This window comes from Delphinus delphis, chromosome 9 (assembly GCF_949987515.2).
Source record: "Delphinus delphis chromosome 9, mDelDel1.2, whole genome shotgun sequence".
In the NCBI taxonomy this organism is placed as follows: domain Eukaryota; kingdom Metazoa; phylum Chordata; class Mammalia; order Artiodactyla; family Delphinidae; genus Delphinus; species Delphinus delphis.
In genome coordinates, this window is record NC_082691.1 from 63,307,167 (window position 1) to 63,325,621 (window position 18,455).

General features: G+C 40.0%; 1 protein-coding gene across 5 annotated transcripts in view; it reads left to right on the forward strand.

Annotated features, from left to right (window-relative positions):
* AVL9 (AVL9 cell migration associated) overlaps positions 1–18,455 on the forward strand; it is a 92,963-nt gene that overhangs the window by 47,068 nt on the left and 27,440 nt on the right. For 4 of the 5 annotated variants that reach the window (XM_060020691.1, XM_060020692.1, XM_060020690.1 and 1 more), the window contains exons 11-17: positions 1,468–1,602; positions 3,218–3,437; positions 5,702–5,819; positions 8,175–8,228; positions 8,727–8,815; positions 11,158–11,488; positions 16,291–17,295. In XM_060020691.1, the coding sequence (XP_059876674.1) occupies positions 1,468–1,602; positions 3,218–3,437; positions 5,702–5,819; positions 8,175–8,228; positions 8,727–8,815; positions 11,158–11,273 (732 nt within the window). In that variant the 3' untranslated portion in view covers positions 11,274–11,488; positions 16,291–17,295. The remainder of the gene's footprint in view (positions 1–1,467; positions 1,603–3,217; positions 3,438–5,701; positions 5,820–8,174; positions 8,229–8,726; positions 8,816–11,157; positions 11,489–16,290; positions 17,296–18,455) is intronic. The other variant, XM_060020694.1, reaches the window with a different exon arrangement.

Below are 18,455 nucleotides of genomic sequence, written 5' to 3' on the forward strand. Positions count from 1 at the left end.
ATGAGCAATTAAATCAATCTTTGTAAAAATTGGCAGTTCTGAGGGTGCCTTTATCAAGAAGGATTCTCAGGCCTAGTTGGGGGAGTAGGGTATTCTGGGGTCCATATCAAGTTTGAAAGAGCATTCAATATTATAGTATTTATGTTTAGAAACAGGTAGTTGGGGAGCGGGGAGCCTGTTGTTTTTAATACATAGCACACAAAGTAAAGCATGACCTGTGAGCCTTGCACCAGCTGTTTGAGTGATTTGGCCTAAGGACCAGGGGTCCTTTCCACCTTTAGTCACAAGAGGGTGTGGGTTGAGAAGCACTGTATACTCTGTATGTCTCATGCATAGACATAGATTTATTTTTGCTGCTTCTATTAGTTGGCGTTTTATAGAGCAGAGGAAGACACTGTCAAGAAGAAGAATAAAACCAGGTTTCTAGACATACATTCCAACTTTTGGAAGTCTTCTTTCATGTTAAGTATATAACAACCAGCTGTGAGGTACAAGGCAGATGGTAGATGCATGGAAGGACCTGCAGTAGCAGAAGGGGTGTGTCCTGCCCTCCGAGAAATTCGTCTCATGAGGGAAACAAGACACTATCCAGATAACTATAGTCAGTGTTTCTTAAAAAAAGGTGAGAATAAAAAATAAATGAATGAAACTGTCATCAGACTTGATTGAAACAAATTCAGGGTTTCAGCAAGTCCTCCCTCCTGCCTTCACATGCAGATTGTGCCACTAGTTGGAAATCTATCTTGATATAGAATCTTTCAGCAGAAATTCCATTTCCTCCTTCAGTGCATCACTCCAGTGCTAACACCTTTATTTTCAGGATATAGGCTGCTTTCTGTACACTTAACTCCCTGCTGTGGCTTGGTGGTTAAAGTATAATTTTCAGGGCAATGGTATTTTCAAATGCAATTCAAATGGAAAGCAATTAAATACACTACTGCCACTGTCATTTGTGCTTTAAACATTTAGTAGAAAGTGTCTTGAAATACTGCTGCATAATTTTAAACAATAGGACAGTAAAATAATTGCTATGCAGTGTTTGCCCTTCTTATAATAGTACTTTGCTGGTTATGTGCAAATGCATGTGTTTTAAAATTTTACTGGAAGAACAAACAGCTTTCTACTAAACAACATACTTTTTAATGGGCTTAATACTTCATTTCCTAAATGAAAAAAAATTCGGTTTGTTAGTTACAGTGGAGGCTTTTAAGTTGAACCGAGGAACAAAGTGGTCAAGTAAGACAACCTTCATGGTAGACTATTTTGCCAAGATTGACCATTCATGCGGACCTATGGTTATTATTATTGGAATATTATTGTATTGAGTCAAAGATCAGCTGTGTTAGGAATGGTGTGGGGTTGGGGAAAGATGGGGAGTTTTTTTTCCTACTATTAGCTCTCTAGGCTTGAGGAGAGACGGGCTGTTCCATTACTTTTCTAATATTTTCTCTTACTCCTGTAATTCAGGGATATCTGTGTTTGCCTTATATGGCATTGCAGCAGCATCATCTTCTCTCTGATGTCACCATTCGAGGATTTGTTGCTGGAGCTACTAACATCCTTTTTCGACAACAGAAACACCTCAGTGATGCCATTGTGGAAGTAGGTTACATATGAGTGTGGGTCCTTGACATCGCTGGTCTGTTTTCCTTCTTTCTTTTTGTTTTTCTTTTTTTTTTAATGTCTTTATTGGAGTATAGTTGCTTTACAATGGTGTGTTAGTTTCTGCTGTACAACAAAGTGAATCAGCTATATATATACATATATCCCCATTTCTCCTCCCTCTTGCATCTCCCTCCCTCCCACCCTCCCTATCCCACCCCTCTAGGTGGTCACAAAGCACCGAGCTGATCTCCCTGTGCCATGCGGCTGCTTCCCACTAGATATCTATTTTACATTTGGTAGTGTATATATGTCCATGCCACTCTCTCAATCCATCCCAGCTTACCCTTCCCCCTCCCTGTGTCCTCAAGTCCGTTCTCTACGTCTGTGTCTTTATTCCTGTTGTGCCCCTAGGTTCTTCAGAATCTTTTTTTTTTCTTTAGATTCCATATATATGTGTTAGCATACAGTATTTGTTTTTCTCTTTCTGATTCCTTCTTTCTTAATTGGAATTTGGGGCATAGTAATAATACTAATCGTGGTAATAATTGCTTCCTTTGCCAGGCATCCTAAGCGCCTTAGGTATATGAACTGGTCTGGTTTTCATAACAACCTTTGAAATAGGCATTGTTACTGTCTGTATTACACCTGCAGAAGCTAAGGAACAGAGAGATCAGACAGCTACTAACTGGATGAGCCAGGATTCCTACCTAGGCAATCTGGTCCTACTACAGTCTCACCATTAAAATGTGTTTATTGTATAAATATTTTAAATACTTCTAGCTTGTTTAATATGCCCCAATATCAAGAGGAAGGAACTAGAGAAAAATATTTGACATCTTATTAATATATAAGAAATTTAAATAATTTGTTCAGTTTTACAATTAATTTTTACAAATGCATGAGGATAATTTTGGCCACCCTAAGGTTTTTATAGTTTCTAACAGAAAGTACCAGAATGTGCCTCCTGGGGAAACGTTTATAATACAATAAATGAAAAATCTGGGATTCAAAGCTATATGTATCCTAATTTTGAGGGAGAAAAATACATATACTTTCCAAGGCAGGAGGATACAGATGGGAGGACCACAGAGTTTTCTCAACATTATTGGTTACATTCTAGCTCTGAAGTTGGTTGGCAAGTTCATGGGTATTTGTTTTATTATTATACTTTAAAACTAACCTGTAAGCTACATAAATTTCTTTATCAAGTATTACATAATAAAAATATTCCAAAGTGTCTGTGCAATCAAAGGAAAAATTTTTAGGAATTATATTTAATTGTATTCATTTCTGTTTGTATGAAAAAGGTGATTTTAACTATACATTTCTATATTTTCCAAAATATTTAGTCAACGTGAATTACTTCTATAATTCAAGATTAAATATTTATGCATATATTTTCTAAGAACAGAAAATGAGCATTTTTAAAACAGTGAAAGAAAAAAAAACTTCAGTGTAAAAAACCTGTCTCTTTCTTAGGTTCACCTTTTGAGAACGCTGTTATTCATATTTTTTATTTCCAGCTCCAACTTCCCAGTAGTTACTCTTTAAAGTGTGGCATGGATATCTGTGTGAATGCCCAGACTCTGACTTATACCCGGGTACCCTCTAGGTAGAAGAAGCTCTGATCCAGATCCATGATCCAGAACTCAGGAAGCTGCTTAACCCAACCACTGCAGACCTAAGGTTCGCAGATTACCTAGTGAGGCATGTGACCGAGAACCGAGATGATGTCTTCCTGGATGGCACGGGCTGGGAGGGAGGTGACGAATGGATTCGAGCCCAGTTTGCAGTCTACATCCATGCACTGCTGGCCGCCACACTGCAGTTAGGTAAGGAGCTCACAGCCTCTTGCTCATTTTGTAACTCTTACGATGTTTTGAATTGCATAAGAAACAAGTTTATGAAAAATTACCTGTCACTCCCTTATACAGACTTAACTACTCTTTGCATTTTGAGTACTTGATATCCTTCTAGACCTTTTTCTAAGCCTGTGTTTTGGATTTTAGTTTTGTGGTATTTGTGGTAGTCCTTTTACAAACATGGATCCCGTTTTTCATGTTTTTTATAACTTAGTTTTTCTTTATAATAGAAACATAAACATTATCAAGAGAGTAAATGCAGATTTTCGTCACTTTTTACATGGCCCCTTAGTATTCCACCATATGGAAGGGTATATCAGTATTTGAGTGCTATTTATAAACACTGCTTACATGTTAAGATATATAATGGGTGAAAAGAGAAATATAAAAAATAGAAATCATTGAAAATCACATTCTGAGTGATTAGACCTTCAAATTTATCCCCCATTCTGAGAAATTTTATCCCTATTAAGTGGTTAAAATGGAACAGGCAAACATAGAATCACTGCTGAGTTAAAATTATCTCATTCCCCATGGAAAAGAATATATACAATGAGAAAATGAAGCTCTGCAATGAGCTCTCACACCATGGACACCTACCACCCTGGACACTTAGCATATATTCATTAGCTTTGGTGGTGGTGGTGTTAAAAGAGTATAGAGCTTTTGGTTTTCCTTCTTTTCAATTATCCAACTATTTCACAGTTGCTTTTTTAAAAAATGTAGTGGAATCCACATAACCTAAAATTTACCATCGTTACCATTTATGAGTGTATCGTTCCACAGTGACATTAAGTACCTTCACATTGTTGTGTTAGTAGATTTTTAAATCAACCTCACTACTGCCACCTCCCAGGTTAGTTCTTCACATAATATATATAGTTTTAAACTCAGGCTTCGGGCATGTTCTTCATTCGCTAGGAAAGCTAATGGAGCGACTCCTTATTTGCTAATGGGATTTTTTTTTTGAATGTCTGCCTCTTCTATAGCTGTAGCAGCTGAGACCCCAAAATTAAATCCTCTAACCCAGAATCATTCAGTTTATCTAGTAAGAAAACCCAAGTCTCCACCAGCCATGTAGCTTCCTGAGTAATTAATTTACTTCTTAAAAATATTTGCCCGGGTAGCTGTGAGCACTGAGTAATACATAGTAGCTAACTTTTGGGGGGAACGTTTAACATGTGCAGCACCCCCTTTTTTGAGCACTTAACATCTGCTAACTCATTTCATCCTCCCAGCAATCCTAGAGGTAGATACTGTGTCATCCTCATTTTACAGAAGAGAAAGTGAGGGATAGAGAGGTTAAATAGTTTGCTCTTCCACCTGGTAAGAGGCTGAGCTGGGACTTCAGCCCAAGAAGTCTGGCTCAGGCCCAAGCTCTTAAAGGAAATTCAGACCAATGAGCTGTTTGAGGAGTATGTTCTTAAAAGAACTTCCTTATGCTGCATACAGAACCGTGTTATGTCCTTCTCTTCCTCTCCCAGCAAAAAAAGTCACATGTTTCACCCTCAAAGCAAGCAACTTGAAGTTAACATATGAAGCAATAGCTATTTGAATCAGTCCTCAAAACCTTTTCTATCCTTCCAAGTAGAAGAAACGCTCCTCATTGAAGCTTCGCCTCGATAGTGATAAAGCCAAAAAGTTTTAAGCATTAAATATATGAAAATCTCCTTGTTATTTTAAGTATTTTGACTGTGAAATGCATGGAAACTCAAGAGTAAGTTTCACTGAATAGTGAGGCAAAGAAAAGTAAATAGTGTCTAAAAAGAACCAATTAATGTATTCTTTCTAATTGCCTTTCTTAGAAAAATGGCATTTGTGAGAAGATGAAAAGATACCCTAATTGCTTGCTCCATGTGTAGACATCAGTATGTTTAACCCACTGTCCAGCCTATAGATTTTAATAAATAATACTATGCCTCCTTACCTTGGTAAGGAGAACTTGGAAATATTTTGGAGTTTTAAGGAACCTTAGAAAATATTTGGCTCAACCTCCTTATTTTCTAGTAAGAAAAATGAAATTCTTAGTGAGTAAGTGACTTACCAAAGGCCACATCACTTCTTAACAGGATTTCTGGGATTAGACCCAAGATTCCTAACATCTGGTAGGCTGTCTCCCCAAGAAAACAGGGGGACAGGGAGGCTAAAGCCATTTCTTTACTGGTTTAGGTTATTAATCTTTACATCCCTGACTGACTACAGTCCAGCTCAACTTTCAAATATTTACTTGACAGATAATGAAAAGATCTTATCAGACTATGGGACGACCTTTGTTACAGCATGGAAGAACACTCACAACTACAGGGTCTGGAACAGCAACAAGCATCCAGCACTTGCAGAAATAAATCCAAAGTAAGCACATCCTCTGAAGGTTGATAGAGGTGGTTCACTTACTAAGTGTGCCCCAGCATAAAGAAAATCATATCTTTTTAAAAAAAAAAAGAAAAGAAAATCATACCTTAACTCTGATGATATTGTGAATATCTTCAAGAATCTCCCTGAGTAGATTTTTATAAAAAGGCTCCCAAGTACAGAGAAGCAGCTGAAAACTGCTTCCCTATTCACACTTCTTACCCACAAAGCACAAGGCATTTTGGAAGCACTAACATTTCTCCCAGCTTCCAGCGTGATTTGGAGACAAAGTCCTGGCCTGTGAGGATCCTCCTACCTCATGGTTCTTCCCTCCCTTTCGCTGGATCTCTGCCTCAGCAGAATGGTCAAACAAGACAGAACCCTTGAGGGAAATAGCACTGGTTAAAACTGAGAGGTTATTTTATTTTATTTATTTTTATTTTTTTAAACTGAGAGGTTATTTTAAAATATGAAGTGTGAACAACTAAAGTTAATATTTAAACTCCTAGATTTGCAGTCAAATCTGATGCAGTTTCCACATCAGATTCTAGATCCAACAAAATTTAATACCTGTCACAGTGCCGACTGCTGGGCAAAGACTTTATCCCATGTAAAAGACATTTAAACATGCTGGGGAGTGGGGCCATTAAGAAATAATACTATGTGAATGGCAGAGTAGCGTCTAAGGAGATCAATTAATATAATGCGTACATCTTGGCAACTTCTTTTCTAAATTAAAATATATAATTTTTTATTTACAATACAAGTATACGCTGAACATTTGTTTTCATTTGTGTTTTAAACTTTACTTCTCGGTGAGAATCTGACAAAAATCAACTTAGTACTGATTACCATATTATTTGGGAACTATGGTAAACTTAACTCAACTGGGGATGTGATTTAAGTGGTGCTACAAATACAAAACCCAGGAATTATGTCATAGTAACTTGCAGAAGCATCTGTAAGGAAGCAGGGTTTGGGAGAACATGTCTGCCAATATTTTGTACCTATCAAGAACAATGACTAGGTTCAGGACCGATTTGGGGGAATTTAATCCTCATACTGGGCTGTAGCAGAAACCTATGTTGCCATTTGGGTGTGGTAAAAACATAGAGAATTAAAAGGCACAAGCGTTTTAATGGTATTAAATGAAAGGACTAAGAGTTCAGAGTTTTCTCCCTCACTAACCACAAGGTCTGTGTTCTAGAGAGTAATAAGGAGAAACAGATGTGAGTTTGTTTGCCTGGCGGTGCTCCTTGTGGTAGTGCTGGGGGAGTGACCGTTCGTAGTTTGGTCTCCTCCCCGGTACTCTGACCCTTAGCCTGGTCAGATCGTTACGCAGCCCCTGCGTCTGCTGTAGTGCCTTTAACTTGAAGCAGCTCGACAGATTGTGTTGCAGGTCCATATGAGGATTAGCTGGAATGTGTTTTAAAGGAATGTAAAAACAATACTTTTAAAAATATGTAAATAAATTGCGGTTACTTAGATTGAGGAGAAAGCTGAAGAAAAGGGCCAGGAAAAAAAAAAGGTAGGGAAATTATGCAGATATGACCATCAGCAGATTTTCACCAAATTCAAAACAAGAAATGATAGTCTTCAACTGTCAGCAGGGGGTATAATTTGGAAATATTCAAAACTAAATGTAAGGTTTGAGATCTATGAAACCCTTTCTTCAACTCCTAAAGATCGGAGAAGGTAGTCCTCTGACTTCCCTTAAAAGCAGCAGGCATGTTTCATCCTTTAAGCACAGCGTTTGCAGGAATAGAGAATGATGAACTAATCTCTCAATTCTTTCCAACCGGAGACTCAGAAATGCAGAAAAAGAGGGATTGTTAACGTATGCTTAACATGGCCAATATATCAATTTGTTTTCATTTGAAAAGCCATAAATAGCATTTTGATATTTCAATAAGCGGCTACAAATTTCTCTAGGTCACTTTCTTTGTTAGACATTGACAGAGAGACGCCTGCGTATGAGATAAGAATTTGAATATTTATTGATGCCTTCTTTTATAGTGTAAAGTTGATCAGGTTGCCTGATTTTAAAATGTCGGTGCTTGGGCCCCACCCCAGACCAGGTAACTCAGAACATTAGGGCAGCACTAACACAAACCATCCCCACCCAAGGAAAAAAGCACACCTATTTTACAAGCAAGGACATAAGCTCAGAGGGACTTACATAACTGTTAAGTGGAGAGCTGTGATCAAATCCCTGTTTCCTATATCTCATTTGGAGCACTGCCACCCGGCTGAGTCACCCCTGCGAGGGAGGTTTCCTGATTCTTCCATGTGATAACTGTGTTGCAGCTTTATTGGTGAAATACTCATAGTCTAAACTCAAACTTTGTTTTACAGCCACCCTTTCCAAGGCCAGTATTCAGTGTCAGACATGAAGTTAAGATTCTCACAGTGAGTATTTAGGGAAAATACTAGGAACAGTCTTACGTCTGAATGTATGCCATGTGTTTCATTGCTAATTGGGAATTGTTTTTCTCCACTTCACAGACTTGTGCTTCAAATAGTAACCAAATATGTGCATAACATTCTCTAGCTCAGCAGTGTGTATGTTTCAAAGTGAAAACACTGCTGTTTCATGGAGAATGGTGTGAACTAATAGCCAGATTTGCCATTTTTGTTCTGGTGAAGTTACTTTAGCATATTGTGACTGTAGGAAGAGTTAAGCATGCATCCTTACGCCCTTACCACTTTTTGGCTCATCTGCGTATTCTTTTAGTGTTTTCTGAAGATTCACATGCTTAGAATGTTAGTAAATTAATTGATGCATAACAAATAATGCATTATTTAGCTTCTTTTCGCAGTACTGATTTGAGGGATGGTTATGGAGTGGTGAATGTATACCTGAGAAATTTTTTAAAATTGTACTTAACATTCCTCTCCTTTACTCAGTTCTGTTCAAAACAGTGAACGTGGCAAAAAACTTGGAAACGTCATGGTCACAACGAGTCGGAATGTTGTGCAAACAGGAAAAGCTGTTGGTAAGGATGTCTTGGGCAGGAACAGATTGGAATCATAACACATCTCTTCTCTATCCTCAATATGTCATTGATAAAAACATAAAGTTGTAGAGATCTGTGTATCACATAATAATGCAAGATGGTCGAATACAGAGGTTTTTGTTTTAAATTTTGGGCTTATTCATTAAAACAATTCTTGTGGCACTAGATGATGTCAAACCAAGTTTAGCAAATTTTGTCCTGTCTGTTCTGTTACCAGGATTCAAGCTTCTCTGGAGTTTTTCCTCCATTCCCTGAGCTGCCTACAGTTCTTGTTTTTTTTTTTTTTTTTTTTTTTTTTTTTTTAATTTATTTATTTATTTATTTTTGGCTGTGCACGGGCTTTCTCTAGTTGCGGCCAGCAGGGGCTACTCTTCGTTGCAGTGCACGGGCTTCTCATTGCGGTGGCTTCTTTTTGCGGAGCACGGTGGCTTCTTGTTGCGGAGCACGGGTTCTAAGCGCACGGGCTTCAGTAGTTGTGGGTCATGGGCTCTAGAGCGCAGGCTCAGTAGTTGTGGCTCACGGGCTTAGTTGCTCCGCGGCATGTGGGATCTTCCCTAGACCAGGGCTCGAACCCATGTCCCCTGCATTGGCAGGCGGTTTCCCAACCACTGTGCCACCAGGGAAGTCCCAGCCCACAGTTCTTTATAAATAGTAGAGAGCCATAATAATAAAGTAGGCATTAGGAGTTGCCGTCTTTTAAGGTAGTATCACACAATAAAGAAGATCAGTGAAACCAACAGTTGTTTTTATGAAAAAATCAACAACATTAGTGAAACCTTTTAGACTAATAAAGAGAAAAAGAAGATACAAATTACCAGTATTGGGCATGAAAGAGGGGACACCACTGTAGATCTTACAGAAATTAAAAGGATAATAATATTGTGAATAATTTTATGCCAATTTTTCAACAACTTAGGTAAAATCTACAATTTCCTTGAAAGACTCAAATCGCCAAAACCAATGCAGTAAAGAAATAGAAAATCTGAATAGCCCTATATCTATTAAATAAGTTGAATTAAAATTTAAAAGCTTGCCACAAGGTTTTAAATATAATCTAAACACAGATGGCTTCACTTATGAATTTTATCAAACATTTAAGGAATAATGCTACTGTGATACAAACTCTTTCAGAAAGTAGTGGTTGAGGTAATACTCCCCAACTCATTTACTTAGCCCAGTATTACCCTGATACCAAAGCCAGACAAATGGTAGCATGCTGTTGTATACACCCTTCTGTACCTTTTTTCACTTAAAATATTTTGAAGATTATTCCATACCCTTTGTAAAGAAACTTCTTGTTCCCTCTTTTCTATATTTTTAACTTTTTATTTTTATATTATTTCAAACTTAAATTGTGCAACAGTGTACAAGGAACTCCCAGTTATCTCAGATTCACTGATTATTTACATTTGGCTGTGTTTGCTTTGTCATATCAGTATTGAAAATAGGACCCGTCTCCTTTCTTACCTCCTGAGAGAGCTTGGCTAACCCTTACTGAACACAACTCAAAAGCCCCAGAACTAAGTGATCTCTGCAGGGGTCCTCGTAGCTCTAACGTTCTGTATATCCAGAGATAGACAGGGTGAGAGAACTACTCCACACACTCGTCTTAGAAGAGAAACACAAGGCACATAGCCCCATCACTATGGAAAAGTAGGAAAATTCTACTTCATCATAGTTATATGATGTCAGTTGGTAGTTAATTTTTAGTGATGCTGCTGATATTTAAATTCTAAGGCCTATTCTCTTCTTCCACACTCCCTTCTTCAGGAATAGTGAGTATGGATGATTCAGCTTAAATAATTTCACTTTAACACGAGATAACGCTCTTAAAAACAGAACAGACCTCAGGCAGATAGAGCTCTGTGTGTCTTCATTTGATGCAACATCATTTTAGATGACAAAACCAAATTTCCCTAAGCAGCCTAACAACTCTTCCCTGCAGGTGGTTTTTAGTTATCAACTTGGATTTAGGGTACAGAGAGCTCATAGGACTTTTTCAGCTCTCCGAGTCATTCTGCTGCACAGCCAGTGCTGAGAACCACTGGTCTGGCACAGTGGGTATTAAGGAAAGAGTTTGCTCAAGATTTTCAAAATGCTTAGGAGAGCAGGGTCTTACACCCTGGCATTATCCAGGTTCCTCTTAGACATTCCCATGGTAAGGGATTATTTTGAAACTAGAAGTGTAAATGGTATTTTAGTAACTATTAACATATCGGTTGCAGTTAATTAACATTTATTAATTAACATTGGTTTTTCAGTGTCTCTTAACAAAAGTGAAGACATTTTTTCCTTTTGTTTTTCCCCTTCTTTCCATTCAGGCCAGTCAGTTGGAGGAGCTTTTTCCAGTGCAAAGACAGCCATGTCTTCATGGCTTTCTACTTTCACCAGTTCCACTCCACAGAGTCTCACTGAGCTGCCTGACGGGAAACCCTGAGCGGAGCAAACCACCCAGAAGCTGCTGTCGCTTTCTTAGGTTTAAGCATCCCCTGTCTGTCTGCTGCTCCCAGACTGTTCCTCTTCATCGACCACAGGTCCACAGCAGGGACCAATAGGTCGAACTGTTTACAGGGACGGTTGCCCTCTGTGTAAATGAATGTCACGGGATGCTGAAAAGACGAAACCACAAGCGTAGCAGGGACGGCTTCCCAGGTTGGGGTTTAAATTGACTACTTTTATTTCAGTCTGAGCCTGATTGAAACACAGTGAACGTTCTAATGAATTCTGAGTTCTGATATTATACATTTGTTTACTTTAGAAAAGTTTTTACTTGGTGTAAATTTTGTTCTGTTGTTGCTGTTTGAATATCCAGATGGCTATTTATATGTGCTAAGATTAAGTTATATTACTATTTTAATTTCTCTAAAGTGGGCCCTAAAATGTGCTTACATTTAACAGTAAGGGGGCATATAATCCAGCCCTTCATTATTATCTTGCTGAGTTATATGAGGATTTTTTGTTTGTTGGTTTTCTACCTACAAAACACATTTATCACTTCACTTCCTCCTAGAAACCGTGGAAGTCAGAGGTGGTAGTTCTGAGGATGGAGTGTTTTGTTTTGTGCTTTTAATTTATTCTTTCGCAATCCTAAGCACTTGCTTTGAGGTGTCAAGGAGGGTCACTGTGCTTTCTTCCTTTTTCTAATTGTGCGAGTAGATGTGCAAAGAAACAGCATGGTGACGGTTATAGCGGTGTTCAAGCAGTTTAACTGAGTGTGTATTTAGGGCAAGACTTTTAAAGATCTAGGTGTTAGTTCTATTGACTGTAGTAATGTTGCAATCTTTACATGCATTTTTTAACCCAGCGTTTGTGCCTTCTATTTCTTCTTTTGAACAGTTTTCCATTGGGTGTTTACAGACTTACAGGTTTTTTCTTAGTCTTAATCTTCATAAAGCTTTTCAGGGCGCTTGGCCTTCCTACTTCCCTGATAGAAAATCCTCATGTAATCAATCTCTACCCCCTTCCAAAAGCAAGATGATCTGTAAATATTAAACAGAAATCTCATCTTGGCTCACATTTAGAAAAGCAAGAGAAGAAAACTGCAGCCATGACATCAGTCATGTTTCATGAAGGACACCTGGGTTCATTTTAGACACAGGTGTGCTCACTACTGAATATTTTTACACAACTAGACCTCATGTGGCTGCCAGGCTCAGCTCTCATTTGCTTTTCAAGGGGACTTTGGCTGGGTGTTCTCAGGGAGTACTTACAGGCGACAGACTGCTTTTTCAGATACTTGGAAAATACATCATGAGTATAATCTACATTTGATATAAAGAGTATTGAGAAAATTGGGGACCTAATTAGGGAGGACGCTTGATTATATTTGATTTACCCTTTAAGAAATGTTTGTATAAAAAGCACTACTAGGGCATGTAAAAAGAAACATAGGGACATAATCTAAATATCCCTAAAATTTCCAATTTGTGTTTTAACACAAGTCCTGCACACCTAAAAGCGTACTTCCCTTTGAGTATAATAACTCAAGGTAAAGGGCTTATTGTGAGAACTGTATTAATTCCACTTCTGCTAGGAAAGTTTGCTTTCTCAGGAAATACTATTTGAAGAAAAGAAAGTAGTACCAAACAAAACTTTAAAAGGTACTTTAAAGTTGCACTGAGACTAACATCTTATTTTTTCGTGAGGCCGCATTGTTGAGTAGAGTGTGATAGTGTATCGGTACACAGTTGCTACTCTCGACCGCCAGGCTGTTCACGGCGCTAAGAGTGCTGTGAGGGGTCAGCCAGCACGCTGCTGGTTCCTCCTTTCGTTTGTATGGCTTGTATGATTGGGGTGAATTCTCATCTCTCACTATTCCAAGAAGTCCAATCCACTTTGGAATCCCACTGAAATAAATAAAACAAGTTACATAAAGTTTAACTTTGCTTTAGTATCACTCCCTATTTTATATACACCTTAATGGAACTTTCTATTCATGTTTCTGGTTAAGAGTTCAACTCTTATTTACAGTGGTCATTTAACTGGCTTTCAACATAAAGTGAGTATTTCAGAAGATAGAACTTTTGTCATAGAAATGGTCAAAAGACCATAACTCTATTTCCTTCAGGTTCTAGAAGGTATGGGCATCTTCAGGGAGTGCAGGCTATTACGTTGCTGCTGGGGGGCCCTGGGGCGGCCAGCACAGTTGCAGGCAGGAAGCCTGGCCCCTGGTCCCGGGAGCCTACGTGCTTCAAGTTTGGGTTCCTGGCTCCAGCCCAGCGTCCAGCCTGGAAGCAGTAGCCTCCTCTAGCCACTGGCTCTGTGAGTGGAGCCAACACTGGTGTGGCTGTCTTAGGACAACTCACTGGAAAAGGTGTGTGCTTTGCTTGGCCACAGTGTTTTTGTCTGAGGACTGAGTGCGTTTATGTAGGCCCGAGGGAGCTAGGGTCAGCCAGGCTTTTTCAGAGTGTGCCAGGCAACACAGACTGCCTCCATAGCTTGGTGGAGACCTCGCTCCTGTCCAGGTGACTTAAAAAGAGTGTTTGGAAAATGTCCCTGGTGTGCTTTAATTCCTACTAGGCACTGTAATGACGATGACATAGGTAAAGGAAAGAGGGTTGAAGCTGACCCAAGTGTCCTGAGTTAAGTGAATAGGAAAAGTTGCCTGTCACAGTATGGCTTAGGGTTATTTTACATCTGCATTTGGCTCATATAACCAGTATGAGTAGTCTATCCCCAAATCTGTTAGTGATTTACTAGCCCCCAGGCCCTAAAATACAATTTTCTTCTACTTTTTGCTTTAAGAAACACAGCAGCTGTATCTTTGGGCAGCAAACCAGAGCATATGGCATGATTTCGTCAACCTTATCTTGCTTTCCAAGTCCTATATTAAGCATTGTTTTTTTTTGTTGTTGTTGTTTTTAGAATAATTTACTTAGAAAGGCAAGGAGAAAACAAATTAGGAAGGGAGAGGTAAGAAGTTGCAAACCCAAGAGACAAGGTCCTTTAAAATCTGAATGAAAGTACATTGAGAGCAGTATCTTTTTTTCTTTTGGTATAAATTTATTTATTTTTGGCTGTGTTGGGTCTTTGTAGCTGCGCGCAGGCTTTCTCTAGTTGAGGCAAGCGGGGGCTACTCTTCATTGCGGTGTGCGGGCTTCTCATTGTGGTGGCTTCTCTTGTTGCAGAGCATGGGCTCTAGGAGCACGGGCTTCAGTAGTTGTGGCATGTGGGCTCAGTAGTTGCGGCTCGCAGGCTCAGTAGTTGTGGCGCAAGGGCTTAGTTGCTCTGCGGCATGTGGGCTCAAGCCCATGTCCCCTGCACTGGCAGGCTGATTCTTAACCACTGTGCCACCAAGGAAGCCCGAGAGCAGTATTTAATATGCTAAAGGTTATAATAATTCTTTTATGAAGAACTTAAATTTTTCATCTGCTAGTTACGAGTTTTTTGTTGTTGGTGGTGGTGGTGGTGGTGGTGGTGGTGTACGCAGGCCTCTCACTGTTGTGGTGTCTCCCGTTGCGGAGCACAGGCTCCGGACGCGCAGGCTCAGCGGCCATGGCTCACGGGCCCAGCCACTCCGCGGCATGTGGGATCTTCCCGGACCGGGGCACGAACCCGTGTCCCCTGCATCGGCAGGCGGACTCTCAACCACTGCGCCACCAGGGAAGCCCACGAGTTTTAAAATGAGGCTTTAACTTTATCTCCCTGGCAGGCAGTTTTTTTTTTTAATTTGTTTTGTGGAAGTTAGAGTCAATGGTCCTTTTCCCTGAGGCCTGGTGATGAGTTTAGGAGCGCCCAGCCCTGTGAGGGGCCAGTGGACTTATCCTGAACCCCTTGAACTTTTATCTGCTTCAGCAGTTTGGGAAAGTAGCCTGTTAGGCTGGTAGCCGGTTAGTGTTGCCTGTCATTTTATCAGGGAGTTGGTTGGGACTCTTGAGATGGCATTGACATTTGCATGCTCTGATTGTTTGACCAGAGGTGGCACGTCATTCATGGCCTTTCCACCCAGTTCTGTGGTAGCCTCTAAACACGATAGAGAACGCAACCCTAGTTTCTAGAAGATGATTGTCATGCTGTGTAGCTCAGCGTGCCACTACGAGTTTTTTCATTCCAAGTCTTTGGACTTCATAACATTGGAATTGTTTTCTCATCACTTCCAACATTCCATAAATATTTGTCAAGGACAAAGAAAAGGAATGTGGATCTTTATTCTTCTCATATAAATAACTTTGTACACATGACTTCCTGCTTTCATATGAAGGAGAAGAAACTAGCTCCCTTGTGTGGCAGCTCCAAAACGAAAAGATTGTTGGACGTATAAGGGATTGAATATATTTTGTAAAACGCTAATGCATTTGTATCTCTGTGCTGTTCTAAAGATTACCTTTTTACTTATATTAATTAAAGATATAGAAACTATATATTTAAATCATGTTAAATGGGACACAACTTAGGGATTTTCCTCACTCTTATTTTTCATCGGCTTCTCACACTCATATAGTATGCTGCTCAAATTTTTTTGTGTGCAATATGAATATTTGAACATTTCAGTGAGGTACTGAGCCAGAAAAGGTAATTGAAGTTTTTAGAAAACTTACATGCTTAGAAAATATATTGTTTTCTTTAAATATTAGTAATTTATAGCTGGAATTATAGGATCAAGACTTGTTTCAGGCCACTTGATCACTGGTTCCTAAATTTAGGAAGCATATGATTAACAAGTTGGTGAAAGCATTTAGTGGGTACAGGAATAGTTTAAATACTTGAGATTAAAGGTTTTTCACAAACCCCATTCTAAGAAAGTTTAGCTTAGAAATCTTAGAAAGTTTTCTTAGGAAGTTTAGAGCTGTGGTACATGTTTTGATTAGAAAGATAGTTTCTCTTTGCTCTAGTAGTTTTATAATTTGTAGTAGTCTTTTGTTTCTGTTGTCATTTGTTTTTTTAAAAATGTTAAAATTATAAATCACGTCCAATCATACTGAATTGTAAAACTTCTACTGTATCTTTATTTTAAGGAAAAATGAGAATAAAATTATCCTGTTTCTCCTGCATACAGTGGACTTGGCCTGTTTTTCTAGAAGTACCCTTCATGTTGTCAGTGTGGTTTCTGGCCTGCTTCACAGTTGGAGAGAAGGGCCAGCTTCGTTTATTAGGAAACCAGCGGAACTAAAGGACTCATTGCTCGTTTTTTATTTTTTACTCTCTCATTTTGAAAATACTTGTGGTGCTTCAGTTTGTGAGGTGGTGACCCTCGCAGCAAGAATGTTTAGTGCCTGGGGCTGCACAAAGTACAACCAAACGGAGTTTGGTCGTGCAGTAACATCTTGTCACATGCTCACGGACAGAAATCCCCAGGGGACTAGGATATTGCCCCAAGCAACCCATTTTTCCATCCGTACTGGTGAGCTTCAGAATAACCTTGACATTTCCACTGAGGACTCCTAGCACATTTTCACATATGTATTTCCATGTACCATGGTTTCCTTATAGCTGTTTTGCAAAACAGCTTCACAGAAGAAGGAGACAAATTTCTTTGTTCCCAGGAATGTGCGCTGCCTTGAGTACAGGGTTAAATTTAAGGTACCAGTGTTCTTACAACGTGGACTGTTGCTGCCTGGAGCTGACAAGGTGACTCGGGCAGTAGAGCTCGACACTGCCAACATCTCCCTTTTCCGAGGACCTGTTCCAGCTGCACTTCAGGCTCTGCCGTGGTGAGGGGATGGTCCCCCATTGTCTCCCAGGTCAGAGCTGCCTTCTCTTCATTCTGATAGAATGGGAGTTGCAATGATCAAACCTGGCAACATCTGGAAAGAGCAGGATTATAGAGCCAGTTTCTTCCAAGGAACCACACTTTGTGAAGGGCTCATCTCCTCCTGTGGTAATCACAGGCTTAGGGAACCGCTCTGCAGCAGGACTGATCTGTCCAAGTTCACAATCGACAAATCCCCAGCGGAGCTTCCAGTCGCGTGACCGACAGCCAACTCCAGTCGAGGCAGCTAAGGTCTGGTCATCCAGCACAGGTAACACACTTTGTATGGCTGTGGATTCAGAGGCCGGGGAGTGTCTGGGGCAGGAAAGCCAGATGGTTGTGCTCTTTGCTCTTGATCCCATGTATACCTGTTTTGGAACCACTGACATCCCAGCCTAACACAAAAACTAAGATTCAAATGTTTCTAAATGTGTATGTTTTATCCTTCACCAGAGCTGGCTTCCCTCCTGGGACACATTGATGTGGAGGGTGGGAAAATGGCGAAAGCCACTTGATAACATACTGATCATTGTTGAAGCCAGGAGATTTGCTAGACTATTCTGGTGTTAATGTATGTTTGAGAATTTCCATAATGAAAAGTTAAAAACGCCTTGCTCGCCATTAAACAACTCTGCTGCTGCTGAAAAGGCTCCACCCTCTGTGTCCTCCCTGCCCGCCCCCCGGCCCCCGACCCTGGCAATACTCTCAAGTAGTTGCAGGGAATTTTGAAGCCTTCAGTTGGGCTCTCGGCATCAAATCAGTGTGTCTGCTAGTCCTCTTCTGACCTTACGTGGTTCCAGTCACTTGTCCTTGTAAGCAGAATCTCTCTTGAGTTAGCTTTAGAATGGAAGGGCTGGGAAAGAACAGAAAATAAGTTTTTGAAAAAGTTTTTTCCATCACTAAGTTCCTACTGTTCTTCCTCAGTAACTCGTCTTCGTTCCATCGCTTTCTAACTTCACTTCCGTCATTCCTGGTCTATTATGCCTGAGCCTTTATCAGTTTCTCTACTTTCAGTCCACCCTACCCCTCACACCCAGAATCATCTCCCTAAGACATTAGGGTTTTTTGTTTTTTTTTAAGACACCAATTGTACTTGAACATTTGTTACTTTTTTTTAAAATTAATTTATTTATTTTTGGCTGTGTTGGGTCTTTGTTTCTGTGCGAGGGCTTTCTCTAGTTGCGGCGAGCGGGGGCCACTGTTCATCACGGTGCGCGGGCCTCTCACTATTGCGGCCTCTCTTCTTGTGGAGCACAAGCTCCAGATGCGCAGGCTCAGTAGTTGTGGCTCACGGGCCTAGTTGCTCTGCGGCATGTGGGATCTTCCCAGACCAGGTCTCGAACCCGTGTCCCCTGCATTGGCAGGCAGATTCTCAACCTCTGCGCCACCAGGGAAGCCCCATTAGGGTATTTTTAATTGTCCCTTTGCTGC